Raw genomic sequence first — 13,534 nt, 5'->3', positions numbered from 1 at the left:
GCAGAACTAGTGAAGATGTTATCTGTAGTCAAACTGCTCTTCATCCTTTCTTTGTATTGATTTGAAAGAGCAAAATTAGCATTTGCAAGAGAACTCATTGGATTCTCACAATCTTGCATCAAATGTATCTGTTTTGACTGTAATTAGTATGTTTTTTTGGTTTTTTTGTTTTTTTGGTGGGGAAAAAAATCTTAGCGTTAACTTTTAGTGAGAATTTGCATTTAAAAAAAATTCGTAGTCATCTTAATCGGATAATCTGATTATCTCCAGTTTTTCTTGATCTTGTGGAGCCTGTGTATTTCAATTACATTTTAGCGCAAAATAACCGAGGATGCTAAACAGCTCACGAGATTGAGCCACCAGTGATTGAGACCACCTGTTCCATTACTAAAACTGTTCAAGGTGAAAACATATCAATAATATAAAGCATTTGGATGAGCTACAGAATAAAAATTATTCAAGTGCTTTAATTACATATGTGTAGCGTAAATTTTCTCTGCTGTTCAAGAGATTATAATCCTATTCTCTTATAAACGCTCAAATGCTTTTAAATTATTTTGATCTGTGTACTTGATACTGCTGACCTAATTTCCTACATTATTTATTGTACATTGAAGGATGGAATAATCTATAAAGTCACTGGCACCAGACATGCAATTCAAAACATTTTACTTATTGTTTTTCTAAACCTTAGTTACACATCATGTGGTCAAATCAATATTTAAAAACTTTTGTCTGGCCATTTGATACCTTACCCTTCTAATTTGCTAGTGCTATCTTATTTTTATTTATTGATGATTTTCTAAAACATTAGCACACAAAAATGAAATCGAGCCCCTTAACATGAGGCAGGATGACTAAGCAAAACAGAAGGCAAAGTGTGCAATTATTCTTACCCGGTGTTCACTTGCATGGGATCATTAAAAGGAAATTTAGTGCTCCTGTTTTTCCAGCATATTTATAGCTGATTGTTTTGAGAAAAACAGTTACAAATGATCAAATTTGAATTTTGTCATGGGAGGAATAGTAATCGGTATAGGGAGGAATGAACAGAATACAGATGTGTAAAAGCTTGACTACATGTGGTATTGGTTGTTCGCTATTGAATGAACTTTCTTAAATGGATGTCTTTATTTTTCTTAAGTCATTTAATACATATTAAACTTCCTTTTTAATATAGAACATTAGTTCATATCATCCTTTTCATGTTTGTCATGTCATGTTTATAGTACTGTACCTTCTAGTCTAGCTGCAATAAATAATATATTGTGAGGCCTCTGAGTCAGACTCTGAGAGCAGTATCTTATGTCAGCAGGGAACTCTTTTGAGTTAAGGTCTATAAATAGCTGGGAAATCATCACCACTGCATACAAGTATTTATAAAGAGGACAAGAACCCCATAAGAAGAGAATAATTGCCTAGCTTTTAGAGTAAATGAAAGTGTATAGGCCTCCATTTGTCCTCCAAAGAAGTAATGGACCAAGGATCGACCGGCTCCTGTCGTAAGTACTTGAGTGTGTTTCATTTTCAGAAGAAACAGTATGCATGTTGGATGAGTTCTTAGGTTTTAAATGTCTTAAAGTTCTGCTATTGCTTTTGTTTACTATTTTTATCAAGTTAAGTTACTGACAGAAGTAAAGGCTGAACACATGTCTATTTACACTCCTGTACAGAGTAGTATGTATACAGAGAATGACTTCGATTTATGCTTCTGCTAATGTTTTGGAAGTGTTTAGTTTGTAGACAGTGCTAGATTGGCTCATGTAATAGGGAGGTGATCATTTTTGTTTTAGATAGATTGGAAAATTTAGAAGGGCATATATTTTATTTTAAACTTAAAGCTTAATAGTATTGTTGAAAGTTCTTTAATTCAACTGTAATTCTAAGTACACTTGTGTTATCACTGAAAAGATCTGAATGCTATTAAGATGTTATATAAATTATGTGCCCTTTTTCACATTTTGTAGTGATCAGCAAAGCTATAAAACGTTGAGGTTATGTCCTGTGTACCTTCTGGAAAATGGAATGAAGCTCCCACTCTAGTTGGGGGAGGTATACGGGGCGTAGAGGTACTGAAAGCCACATTTGTGCCTTTCCAATGCAGGGCTGCTGTGGATCCAAAATTGCCCATGGCATAACTTAAGCAGCTGAAGCACCACAGTGTCATTTGAAATGACCCTGCCCTCCTCATACCCCCCCCCCCCAAGGCTTGTGGAAGTGGTCTCCTAAGACAGCCTGTTACCAATTAAATCTGCTTCTGCTTCTGCATAGTGGAAGAGAGTACCTACATGGGTAATGAGAGGGCAAAAAAATGAAGGAAGAGACTGTAGGAAAGGAAACTGGATAAGAGAAGATACTCCTTTGTGTGGTTGGTAGGATTAATAGGCGATGGTATGTGGAAATCAACAATGGAATTGGTACTTATAATGCTAACATATTACAAAAGGAAATTTGTTATACAGCTGTTAAATGTAGTTTTTATATTTAATCCCTATGTTGTATTTTTACAATATTTCACTACACATTGAGGCAGTATTACTTGGGGAACTGAGGCAAGAATGTAGAGGGAGCTAGGGATGTTAAGAAGCATGTAATTCATTAATCATGTAGGCGACACAAATTTTGTCAGCTACACAATTATCGATGTGGGATAGCACTCAGTCCTGGCTCATGCCGGTTGAGCAACTCCCCCTGCTGCAGCTCTGCAGAAAAAAAGTAATTTAGGAGCCAGGCAGGCAACTCGGCTCAGTCCTTGCTTGTGGTGGTCCTGGGAGCTACCCCCAGTGCAGCTCTGCATTAAAAGTATTTTAGAAGCTGGGCAGGCAGGCAGCCCAGCTCAGTCTCAGCTTGTACTGGGTCCTCTCTTCACCTGCATGCCCATCCAGCTCCTAAATTACTTTTTCTGCAGAGCCACAGAGGGGGTAGCTCTTGGGACTCAGTGTGAGCTTAGACTGAGCCATGCTGCTGGCAGCCCTCTAAAAATGTACTTGGGGGCAGGAGGAATGTGTGTAGTCAATAGCATTAACTGATAAGCTTTTGCTTATCGTTTAACAGTCTAAACTGTTACATCCCTAGAGGGAGCCCTTAAAGTATACTGGATCTTAGCTCTCTTCCCAATTTGTCCAACATAATCTTTTAAATTGGTAAACCAATTACAAGTTAAGGGCCAGATTCATCAATACTCTTTGGCTGTTTTCTGCTGCTTCATGGTATTGTAGAATCTGTCCTCTATGTATATTTCTGTTTTTTAAAAAGGATTTAAGGTGGATACCACATATCTTCAAATAACTAGAAATATGATAGGGTAACATTCTCTCTGGATTTCTTGAATAATGTTTGTATAAGAAATTTTAAATAATTTTTAAATTAATCTGACAAACAGTGTAATGTTAAGTGACTTTACAGCATTTCATATTTTAATCCCTTTAGATTCTTCTAAATGTAATCTTCTTTGAGTGATGTCCCTGTGGGTGCTCCACTGTTGGTGTCGGGTTGTCCCAACGCCGCAGATCGGAGTTTTCCCTAGCAGTAGCTGGCCAGACCACACATGCGTGGTAGGCACCTCATGCTGTTCGTGCCCTTGTGTTTGTGCGCGCGGTCCAGGTCCCACCAGTTTGTTCATTACCACTCTTGATCGCAGATGGAGCGAGCTCCTCACTTCACAGAATTTAGTCAGAAGAAATGTTCATAGTTAGTTAATTAAAATCCTATTAGAGTAAGGTTATAGTTAGTAATTAGATATCTTTTTCTTTCTCTGTTTGGCTTAAAAAAACCACGCTGCTGTCGGCTGTTGTAAAGGCCACACACACACAAAAAAAAACCCCACCCCAATCCCCCCCAAAAAAACAAACGAAGAAGAAAATGGAACTGTTGGTTGACAAAATCCTATCGCCACTACAAATATCATGCCAGGTTCACCTATTTTTAAAAAATGCGATCCATGTTGTGACCCCATGCCTGCGTCAGATGGCCACTCTTCATCTATCAGGTGCCTAGGGGAAACACATATAGCACAGAAGTACCCCCATTGCTCTAAAGTGACTACTACAGCGCGACGAAACAGGGAAATGTGACTCCACATGCTCCTGTTCAAAAAGGCCCTTCAACCATCAGATGCGCCTTCTACGCCTTGTTGGGTGTCAGGTGAGAAATGCAGAGCCACTTCCCCTAATTCAGGCTCATTAGCTAAGGAAAGGGCCTTGCTGGAGCGGCCTTTACCGCCAAATTCATCCACCTGGGTCAGCATCAGTGATAAATCAGGCACATCCAGCATCAGTTCCTCCTGCTCTAAGGATGCCTCACAAATAAAATCACGGCATGCAGCACCGCCGGCGCTGGCCATTACGACCGCCACACTGGCATTGAAATCTACACAAACGCCAACTACAGCACCAACCATCCTGGGAGCCAAAGACCAGTCTCCTTCTATGGCACCACCTGCACCAAGTGAACTGCCGGCACCTTCTAAGGCTCATTCAAAACTAATAAAGAGATACCAAGGTCTCTTACCCCAGCACCAATAACTTGCTCTCTGGTGCCAGCTTCACGTGCACCTCCTTCACCAGCACCAATGTATGCTACTGATCAGGACACACATGCCCATTGGCAGGGCTTGACAAACGGCGGCGAAAACCACTCGCCAGCCCCGTACTGTGCATGCACAAGAGCCACATTGTGCATGCGCGTGCCGCGAATGAATGGGGCGCGCGGCTGAAATCTACTCGCCACGGGTGAGTAGATTGTATAGTTTGTCGAGCCCTGTCCATAAGAGACACTATAGATGTGTCTCCCCCTACTCTCCAGTGCCGTACTATGTATCTACTTGAGATGTGCCCCATCAGCACCTATGATTATCTTCCTTCCTCAAAACATTTGGTTAGATACTCTAGGTCTCCGACATTACCAGCATGTGCAGTCCATTATGAGGATTGCAGGAGTATCTTCTCCTCTAGACATTCTTCCTCCTCAAGGTCTTAGTCTGAGTACCAGAGACGCAGACAGAACCCTGTTGGACTACACAATATCATTATCTCCATGCTGTTATCGATGCCATTCTACACCTTCTTCTGTCCCAGCTTGTAAACTCCCTGCTACTTCACCTCCTAAAGGACCTCTGCTCCTCACCAATGACCTGAACTTGAGGAAGCAGAGCTGTGTCTGAATCGGAACAGCCACCTGACACCTCACCCACAGACCAGTCCTCTTCCCCTCTGGACAAGGAAGTGATACTTGAGCAGGAGTGGGCAATAATTTTTGGCTGGGGGCCACTTCAAAAATTATTGAAGTGACCCCGGGCTGGCCCAGAAGGGGCGGGGCCTAATACTGAAGGGGTGGGGTCAGAATGCTTCTGGGCTTCCCCACCTCCAGACCATAATTGGTCTGGGGATGGGGAAGCCCCCGTGCCCCATCCTTCCCACTAGGCACCCATGCCTCTTGTAGGGCGGGAAGAGGCTTCACACAATCCCCTGACCTCGGCCCTGATTGGCCTGGGGGCAGGGGAAGTGCGGGAAGACTCCACCCCCTGTGTGAGGAGTGTGCGGCACTATGAAGTGCCACACACTCCTTGCAGGGCTGGGATAGGGCAAAGGAAGCTTTGCGCAGCTCCCCCGCCTCCAGGCCTTGATTGGCCTGGTGGTGGGGAGAGCGCGCAAAGCTTCCTCCCATCCTACCCCCACCCAGCGGGTGAGCTGTGTGAAGCTTCCCTTGCCCTGCTCCTGCCGTGCATGAACGTACGGCACTTTGAAGTTCCGTGTGCTCCTTGCAGGGTGGGGGGGAAGGGGGAGGAAACTTCACACAGCTCCCCTGCCCCCAGGCCAATCAGGGCTTGGAGGTGGGGGGGGAGGTGCGTAATGTCTCCTTCCTCCCTGCGAGCAGTACGTGGCGCTTCAAAGTGCCACGTGCTGCTCACTGGGTGGGAGGAATCTTTACACGCTACCCCACCCAGACCCTAAATGGCCCGGGGGTGGGGGAGCGGCAGATCAACCCACTTGGCCAGCTGGATCCGGCCTGTGGAGGCCCTTTTGCCCACCCCTTTACTTTAGGATACCTCACCTACGGATGACCTGAAACAATTTCAGGACTCGTTTAAGAGAGTGACAGCCAGTCAGGATGTTCGGTTGTCTAATGTACGACAGAAGCAGCACCATCTCCTTAAGACTCTCCAATGCTCCCAAGGGGCAAAATTTGCATTGCCCATTGATGAGGCTGTTATGGAAGTGGCTGATGAGATATGGCAGTCCCCAACCTCTATCCCACCCACTAACAAACGGGCTGACAAAAAGTATTTTGTCCCTCCCAAGGGCTTGGACTTTCTTTTCTCCCACCCACAACCAAACTCCTTGGTAGTTGATGCAGCCCAGCAGAGAGCTAAGATGCCACAGTACAAGAACACTGCAGCAAACAAGAGTAAGTGCATGGACCTCTTCGGTAGAAAGGTCTATTCCTCATCTATCTTGCAACTACGCATTGCAAACTATTTAGCTCTCCTAACAGCACGACTTCGATAATTATTCAAAACTCACTGGTCTCATGGAACATTTACCAGTTAATAAATGGTCACTTTTAAAGGCGATTGTTCAAGAGGGTTATACAACTGCACAAACTGCTTTGCAAATGGCTCTTGACATGGCGGATACAGCAGCATACTCCACCACAACCTCAGTCGTGATACAGAGAGCATCCTGCCTACAGTCGGCCGCTGTCCTAAAGGAGCTAAAATCCAAAGTAGAAGACCTCCCCTTCAGCAAACACAAGTTGTTTGTGGAAAACAACACACAAGCAAGGACTCTAGAACAAGTCTGCGGACACTGGGCATGTACCCCCCCTTCCTCCGGTCGTCAAAAACGGTATACGCTGTACCAAAAGCACTGTGAATTTGCATACTTGAAATACCAACAAAGGGGATCCAGTCAATCCCATAGCAGACAGAACCCTCTAAGAAAGCACCCACAAAATAACCATATGGCTGCTCAGTAGAACAGTAGCCAGCAGGTTGGAGGTATTAGTCAGGGGTATGCTAGACCTCCCCCTCATAGGGCTGTGCCAAGACCAGTTTCCTATCTTCCAACATCATCTGAAACCATTTTACCGCCACTGGACCTCCATTACAACCAACCGCTGGGTTCTCAAAATCGTTGCATTTGGTTACGCCATCCCGTTTACACCCTTTCCCTGAACCTATCCACCTTCCCCATCCCTCTTCAGGGATCCTTCTTACGAGGACCCATTAAAGCAAGAGTTCCATTGCCTTCTCTCCATCGGTTCAGGGGCGAGGGCTTCTACTCTCACTACTTCCTCAGCCAGAAGCATACAGGCGGTTGGAGGCTCATTGTCGATCTTCGAAAACTCAATAGGTACCTCCATAAACAGCGGTTCAAAATGGTTAGCCTGGCAGCCATAATCCCAGCTCTGGACAAGGGGGACTGGTTCGCAGCCCTTGACCTACAAGATGCCTACTTCCACATCACTATCCATCCTACTCACAGACGTTTTCTCAGGGTTGCAATAGCATCAGAACATTTCCAGTACCGTGTTCTACCTTATGGCCTTTCTTCCGCACCCAGAGTTTTCTCAAAAACACTTGCAGTGGTTGCGGCCTACCTTCGTCAACAGGGCATCATAATACTTCCTTACCTCAATGATTGTTTAATAAAAGGCTCTTCCTTTACGGAAACACTCAATGACAAATGTATTGAGGGAAATATTTGAATCCCTAGGCCTTATTATCAACAATCAGAAATCTACACTGCACCCAGCTCAGTCCCTGGAATTCATAGAAGCTCATTTGGACTCCACCACAGCATGGGCATACCTACTGTCTGAGGTTCCAGGCAATACAAGACCTCATCACAATTCTGACCATGAGCCCTGCAGTGCCAGTGTTTACCTGCCTCCAGCTCGTGGGGCATATGGCAGCGACAACATATGTAGTTTCTTGTGCGTGTCTGAACTTTTGAGGCCTGCAACACTGGCTGGCCTCCGTATATGTTCCATCCAGACACAATATCCACAAACATGTCTTTATTCCACCTAATGTCACCAACTCCTTCAGTGGACTAACGCACAGAATTTGCTCACGGGTGTTCCATTCCATCTGGACCAACCCACCATACAGATAACTACAGATGCAGCCTTACTCAGATGGGTAGCACACTTGGGCAGTCATTTTGCCCAGGGTCTATGGTCTGCAAAAGAAACATCACTCCATATAAATCTATTGGAATTGAGAGCAGTTGCCAACGCATGCAAATACTTCAACACACATTTGCAATACTATTGTCAGGACACTTACCAACAATATGACGACAATATATTACATAAACCTTTAGGGTGGTGCCTGATCAGTCCTTCTGTGCTGAAGCCATACGCCTATGGAACTGGTGCATCATACCTACCTGGCATTACCAATGTCTTAGAAGATGTGTTAAGCAAGCATTTTGTACAAGACCACAAGTGGGAGCTACATCACCAGGATTTTTATCCTATATTCTGTCATTGGGGATTTCCCCAAATAGACCTTTTCACCTCATGCAAGAATGCCAAATGCCCTCAGTACTGTTCCTGGGTGGGAATGGGACCGGGATCACTAGGGGATGCCTTTTTCCTAGATTGGAAGGCCCCCCCCACTTTACACATTTCCTCCAACCCTACTCACTAATCCAAGAGTCCTCAAAGATCAACAAGGACAGGGCGATAGTAATACTCATAGCCCCATTCTGGGTCCATCAAATGTAATTTCCCTATCTTTATTAATGTCTCTCTATCCACCCTATTACTTCTCCATATGTAACGATCTATTGACTCAGAAACAGGGCACTCTGGTGCATCCCCAGCCTCATGTTCTATGCCTGATAGCCTGGTTCTTCATTGGTTCCAGGAATCCAAGGTGAGATGTTCAGACCATGTGAAAGAGGTTTTGATGCACAGCAGGAAACATACAATGGGTTCTACTTACCTACAGAAATGGCACAGATTTGTCTCATGGTATACAGGTAGACGACTTGAACCGTTTTCGGTCCCATTGCACCAGATTTTGGGGTACATTCTCTCTCTAAAACAATCTGAGCTAGCTATACAGAGTGCATTTGGCAGTGATCACCACTTTCCGTCATACAATAGACAGTTTCTCTGTAGTGGGGGTGTGAAAACACTAAAACATTCAAGGATTTGTGCAATCTTAACCCACCGCATAGGACACCACCACCGATCTGGAACCTAGAAATGGTCCTAGATACCCTTATCTGACCTCCATTCAAACCACTAGCCACCTGCCCACTATCTGGGCTTATGACCAAGGTAGTTTTCCTACTAGCCATAACATCCGCTCATAGAATTAGTGAACTGGCTGCCCTCATGAAAACACCACCATACACCGTATTCAATATTGTGAGCCCACCCTTCCTTCATTCCAAAAGTGTGTTCAGATTTTCACATCAGTGAGCTAGTTGTTCTTCCATCTTTCTACCCTAAGCCACACGCATCTCAGCGGGAGGCGACTCTTCACACCCTTGATGTGTGCAAAGCACTTGCCTTTTGTATTGACAAAACCCAATCCTTTTGTAAGTCGCACTGTCTCATAGTTTCCATAGTGGAGCACTCCAAGGGTATCAGTTTCAGCACAATGCATATCCAGACTCATAGTATCTTGCATCACCCAATGCTACAGCGCTGAAAACAAACAACTTCCTGGAACACCCAGGGCTCCCTCCACAAGAGCCGTAGCAACATCTACCTCTTTCCTACAAGGGATATTTGCCGGGCAGCCATGTGGTCCTTGCACCATACTTTGATGAAGCATTATGCGATCTCTAAACACCTGACTAACAATACATCAGTAGCCTTGGCAGTACTATCCACAGCCATCAAAAAGTGACTCTGAGACCTGCCTGCCCTCTAGTCTAGAATATTGCTACAAAATCACCAACAGTGGAGCACCCACGGGGACATCACTCGAAGAAGAGGAGGAAATTACTCACCTGGTGCAGTAAGGACGGTTCTTCGAGATGTGTGTCTCCGTGGGTGCTCCACTATCCGCCCTCCTCCCCTCTTCGGAGCTTCTGTTCTCTAATTATATCTTTCAGATATTCAGGCGGACATGAGGAATTGGCGGAAGCCGGATCGCGTGCGTGAATGGCGTGAGGCACCTACCACGCACATGCGGTCCGGCCAGCTACTGCTAGGGAAAACTCCAATCTGCGGAGCCGGGATGACCCAACACCAACAGTGGAGCACCCATAGGGGGAGACATGTCGAAGAACTCACTACTGCATAAGGTGAGTAACTTGATTTTGGGGAAATATTACACGATCTGAAGATATATTTTCACCCTTAAGTTATTCAACCTTCATTTTAATTCTGAGAATAAAATACATTTTTTTAGTTATGTGATGCATGCAATGAATAATCTGAAAAAAGCAATAACCAGTGGGGTGGGGTGAACAGTACAAATCTGAGAATCCCCCTTTATTTTTTTCTCTGGGTCTTGGATGCCCTTCTTTTCCACATAAGTCTATAGGCATGAGGGCTGTCTCTGTGTTCCTGATGCTCTTCATATTATTATAATTTTGTTTGAGAGATTTTTTTTCTTTTTTTCATGTGGTGGTCTAGTCATAAGAGGTATCTTGCATTGTTTTAACTTCCTGAGAAGTATTATCCCAGGTTCTTCTCTCCTTGTTCCTCTAGTACAAAACATAAGATTTACACCATGACTGTTTGTGTATTGGTAAGCTATTGATAAGACTGACAGATGTCAGGCTTCAAAAAGGTATTGAGTTGGGAAAGGTTTGGTCACAGGCTGAGGCCTGCTTCCTTAGTAAACTTTGAACTTGCCTGAGTGGTAAGAGAACTTGTGGGAAAATGGGACTAAAGGCTTAGGTTGAGGGGGAGGGTGGTAATCTACTAATATACCTTGTCTTAAAAACTCTACTACATTCTCTCTCTGGTTTCTCTTCCTGCTCTTTCTGTAGTAGTCAGGTCATTCTGACTTTCTAAGCAATAGGTAGGTGACATGGCCAATGCCATTTTCTAGAGAAGACTTCAGTTCAAATTAGACAGCACTATCTTTCTCTGAAACTTTGCTGCTGCTTTTTTTTCTTCCCAAAAAGTTATGGAAGAACCATATCTCAGATAAGGAATATCATCAGTATTTGGCAGCACAGCCCTTGGACAGGAGGATATGACTAGTCAAAGGAAAACTCTGCATATAACTCGAATCAAAAAGTTTCATAAGTGGGTCTCCAGTATGGGAAGGCTTGTCATGCATTGTCATGCTAGGTTTGTGCCTGTGTAATTTGGAGGTTGCTTTGGATGAAGTAATGGTTTTGTCTTGCCATTGGCTCCTCTGCTTTTCTCTTCCAGGTCTAGAATATGGTCTTTCCCAAAGCCTAATATTGGGGGTTCACTTAACTTTCTCCTTTCTTCTTTGAGAAGTGTCCCTAAGGGGCCACACTGCATGTAGGTTTGTGTCCTTGTGCTGCTCATCAGAGAACTCTGATAGATTGATCTGTTTGGCCCTGCACATAAGCTGTCCCTCCGTTGGCTCAGCAATATAATCAATAGTATGCCAAACAACATCGGAGCCTTGAAGCTAGCCTTCATCTTTGGCCATGTCAATACTATCATCTTGAGACTGACAGTCACCATTGATGCTGCCTTCCACTTCAAGAATTTGGATACTCAAAAGACCAGTACTGGGGCTCTGGTACTGACTGCCCTGAACTCTAAAATCTCCACAAGCATCATGCCACACATGTCAGTTCTCCAGTGAGAATCAGAAAACAGGAGGAGGTTGAATCCTGTTGTTCTTTACATGCATCTTATAATGTCCATTACCAATAAGGGCCTTAACATCCTTACTATCCACCAGCACCTTTCCTGCCATGCTGTGATCTTACTGGGATCCATGGATGGCACTTATACATCACACCTCCTGAATATCTAATGTGGCCCACCATAAATCAATAGCCACCCCATTGGCCTCTGCATCAAGAGCCTTTGCATTTCCAGAATAGATGGAGGAAGAGGAGGCTAACGTGGATGAAGAGGTCATGCCTCAGCCAATATCTTGTACTCTTCAGCAGATGAAGCAGTGATGCTCTCTTTGCCATCTGTAATAAGCTTTCAAGCTATTTCAAGAACTAACTTGAGAGTGGCACACTCTGCAATTACCTCTAACGAATGTAAAAGTATTACACTGTAAATTGATAAACATTATGTACTCCTCTTCCATATCAGTGAGGCTCTCTTGGATCCCTCCAAGCTTTTATGGCAAACTCTTTGCACCACTTGTGAGGGAGCTGATAAAAATACTACATCCCACCTAATGATGCAGAATTTATTTTGTCTCATCTGCCCCCTAATTCTAGCATTGTGAATGCTGTTAACCCCAGGCAAAGTCCACCCTATTAGATAGGGCCACAATTCAATGGGGAGCCAAAACATTTTTGGTTTCATGTATAACTGTAGTCTTAACTCCTGTTGCCTGTACTGCTCAGGGTCCTAATTGGATTGAAACAGGAGAAATTAGTAGCTATCCTCATAACACTGAGAAAAATGTAGTTCTCAGCTAGTTTGCATGCCTCTGCAATTTCTCCTCCTCCTTCCCTTGGCCAGTACTCTGGGTTGAATTTCATTGGGTCCTGTTGACTTAAAGAATACTTAGATAAGTTAGATATATTTAACCCCTTCTTTCCCTATTTTGGCTTGTTTTTTCCTCTCCTGCTGTTAATATTGATTGTGCGAAGTAGGTGGTCATAATTAACCTTTTTGGTGAAGACTGAAGCAAAATAGGCATTAAATACCTCAGCGGTTTTGATGTAATCAATTATAAGCTATTCTTCTCTGCTAAACAGCGCTTCTGTGCTATACATTGTCTTTCTCTGGCATCCAATATATTTGAAGACCCCCTTCTTATTGCCTTTTTGTGTAACTCATTTAGTGGATTTGTCTTTTTGATATTTGTCCCTAAATGCTTGTTGTTCTTTTTATTCATCCTTAGCAGTTAGTCCACATATCTACTTTCCGTAGGATTCCTTTTTGATTTATCAAGTAATTGAATATCTTCTGATGAAGCCATAGTGACCTCTTACTGGTCTTCCTATAAAAAATGAGTCCAGTGATACTTTAAAGACTTAACAAATTTATTAGGACATAAGCTTTTGTGTTATACAACTCATTTATTTAGATGCTAGATGAGAACATGGCTGCCCCTCTGAAACCTGGTTGTTTTATCTTTCCTTTACATCAGAGTAATTTACAGTTGTGCCTTTGATGATTCCTTGAGAAACTGTCCAGTCCCCTGAACTCCTTTTTCCCCTTAGATCAGTGGTTCTCAACTCGTTTCAGTCCACGGACCACCAGGTCAATCAAAAAATTTTTGTGGACCGCCTCCTTTTTGAGACATGATAAAAAAGAGCAGACAACAAACATTTTGGTTTGAAATATATTTATTACTAACAGATTTTTGGTGCCTGCCCACACTGTGTGACTTTGGACAATGTTCCTGTGGACCACCGAAAAAGTCACCATGGACCACAAG

At 43.7% G+C, this 13,534-nt stretch overlaps 1 protein-coding gene across 12 annotated transcripts in view; it reads left to right on the top strand.

Moving 5' to 3' along the window:
* ENAH (ENAH actin regulator) overlaps nt 1-13,534 on the top strand; it is a 200,430-nt gene that overhangs the window by 138,713 nt on the left and 48,183 nt on the right. Inside the window, exon 1 of one of the 12 annotated variants that reach the window (XM_075925288.2) lies at nt 1,146-1,502. The exons of the other annotated variants lie outside the window; for them this stretch is intronic. Within the exon in view, the coding sequence (XP_075781403.2) occupies nt 1,435-1,502 (68 nt within the window). The 5' untranslated portion in view covers nt 1,146-1,434. Of the gene's footprint in view, nt 1-1,145; nt 1,503-13,534 lie in introns of those variants that run through there. 12 annotated transcript variants of the gene reach the window in all.

Source organism: Pelodiscus sinensis, chromosome 3 (assembly GCF_052426305.1).
Source record: "Pelodiscus sinensis isolate ZL-2025 chromosome 3, ASM5242630v1, whole genome shotgun sequence".
Classification (NCBI taxonomy): Eukaryota; Metazoa; Chordata; order Testudines; family Trionychidae; genus Pelodiscus; species Pelodiscus sinensis.
The sequence above is the reverse complement of the archived record's forward strand: the minus strand, read 5'-3'. Positions and strand labels throughout refer to the sequence as shown.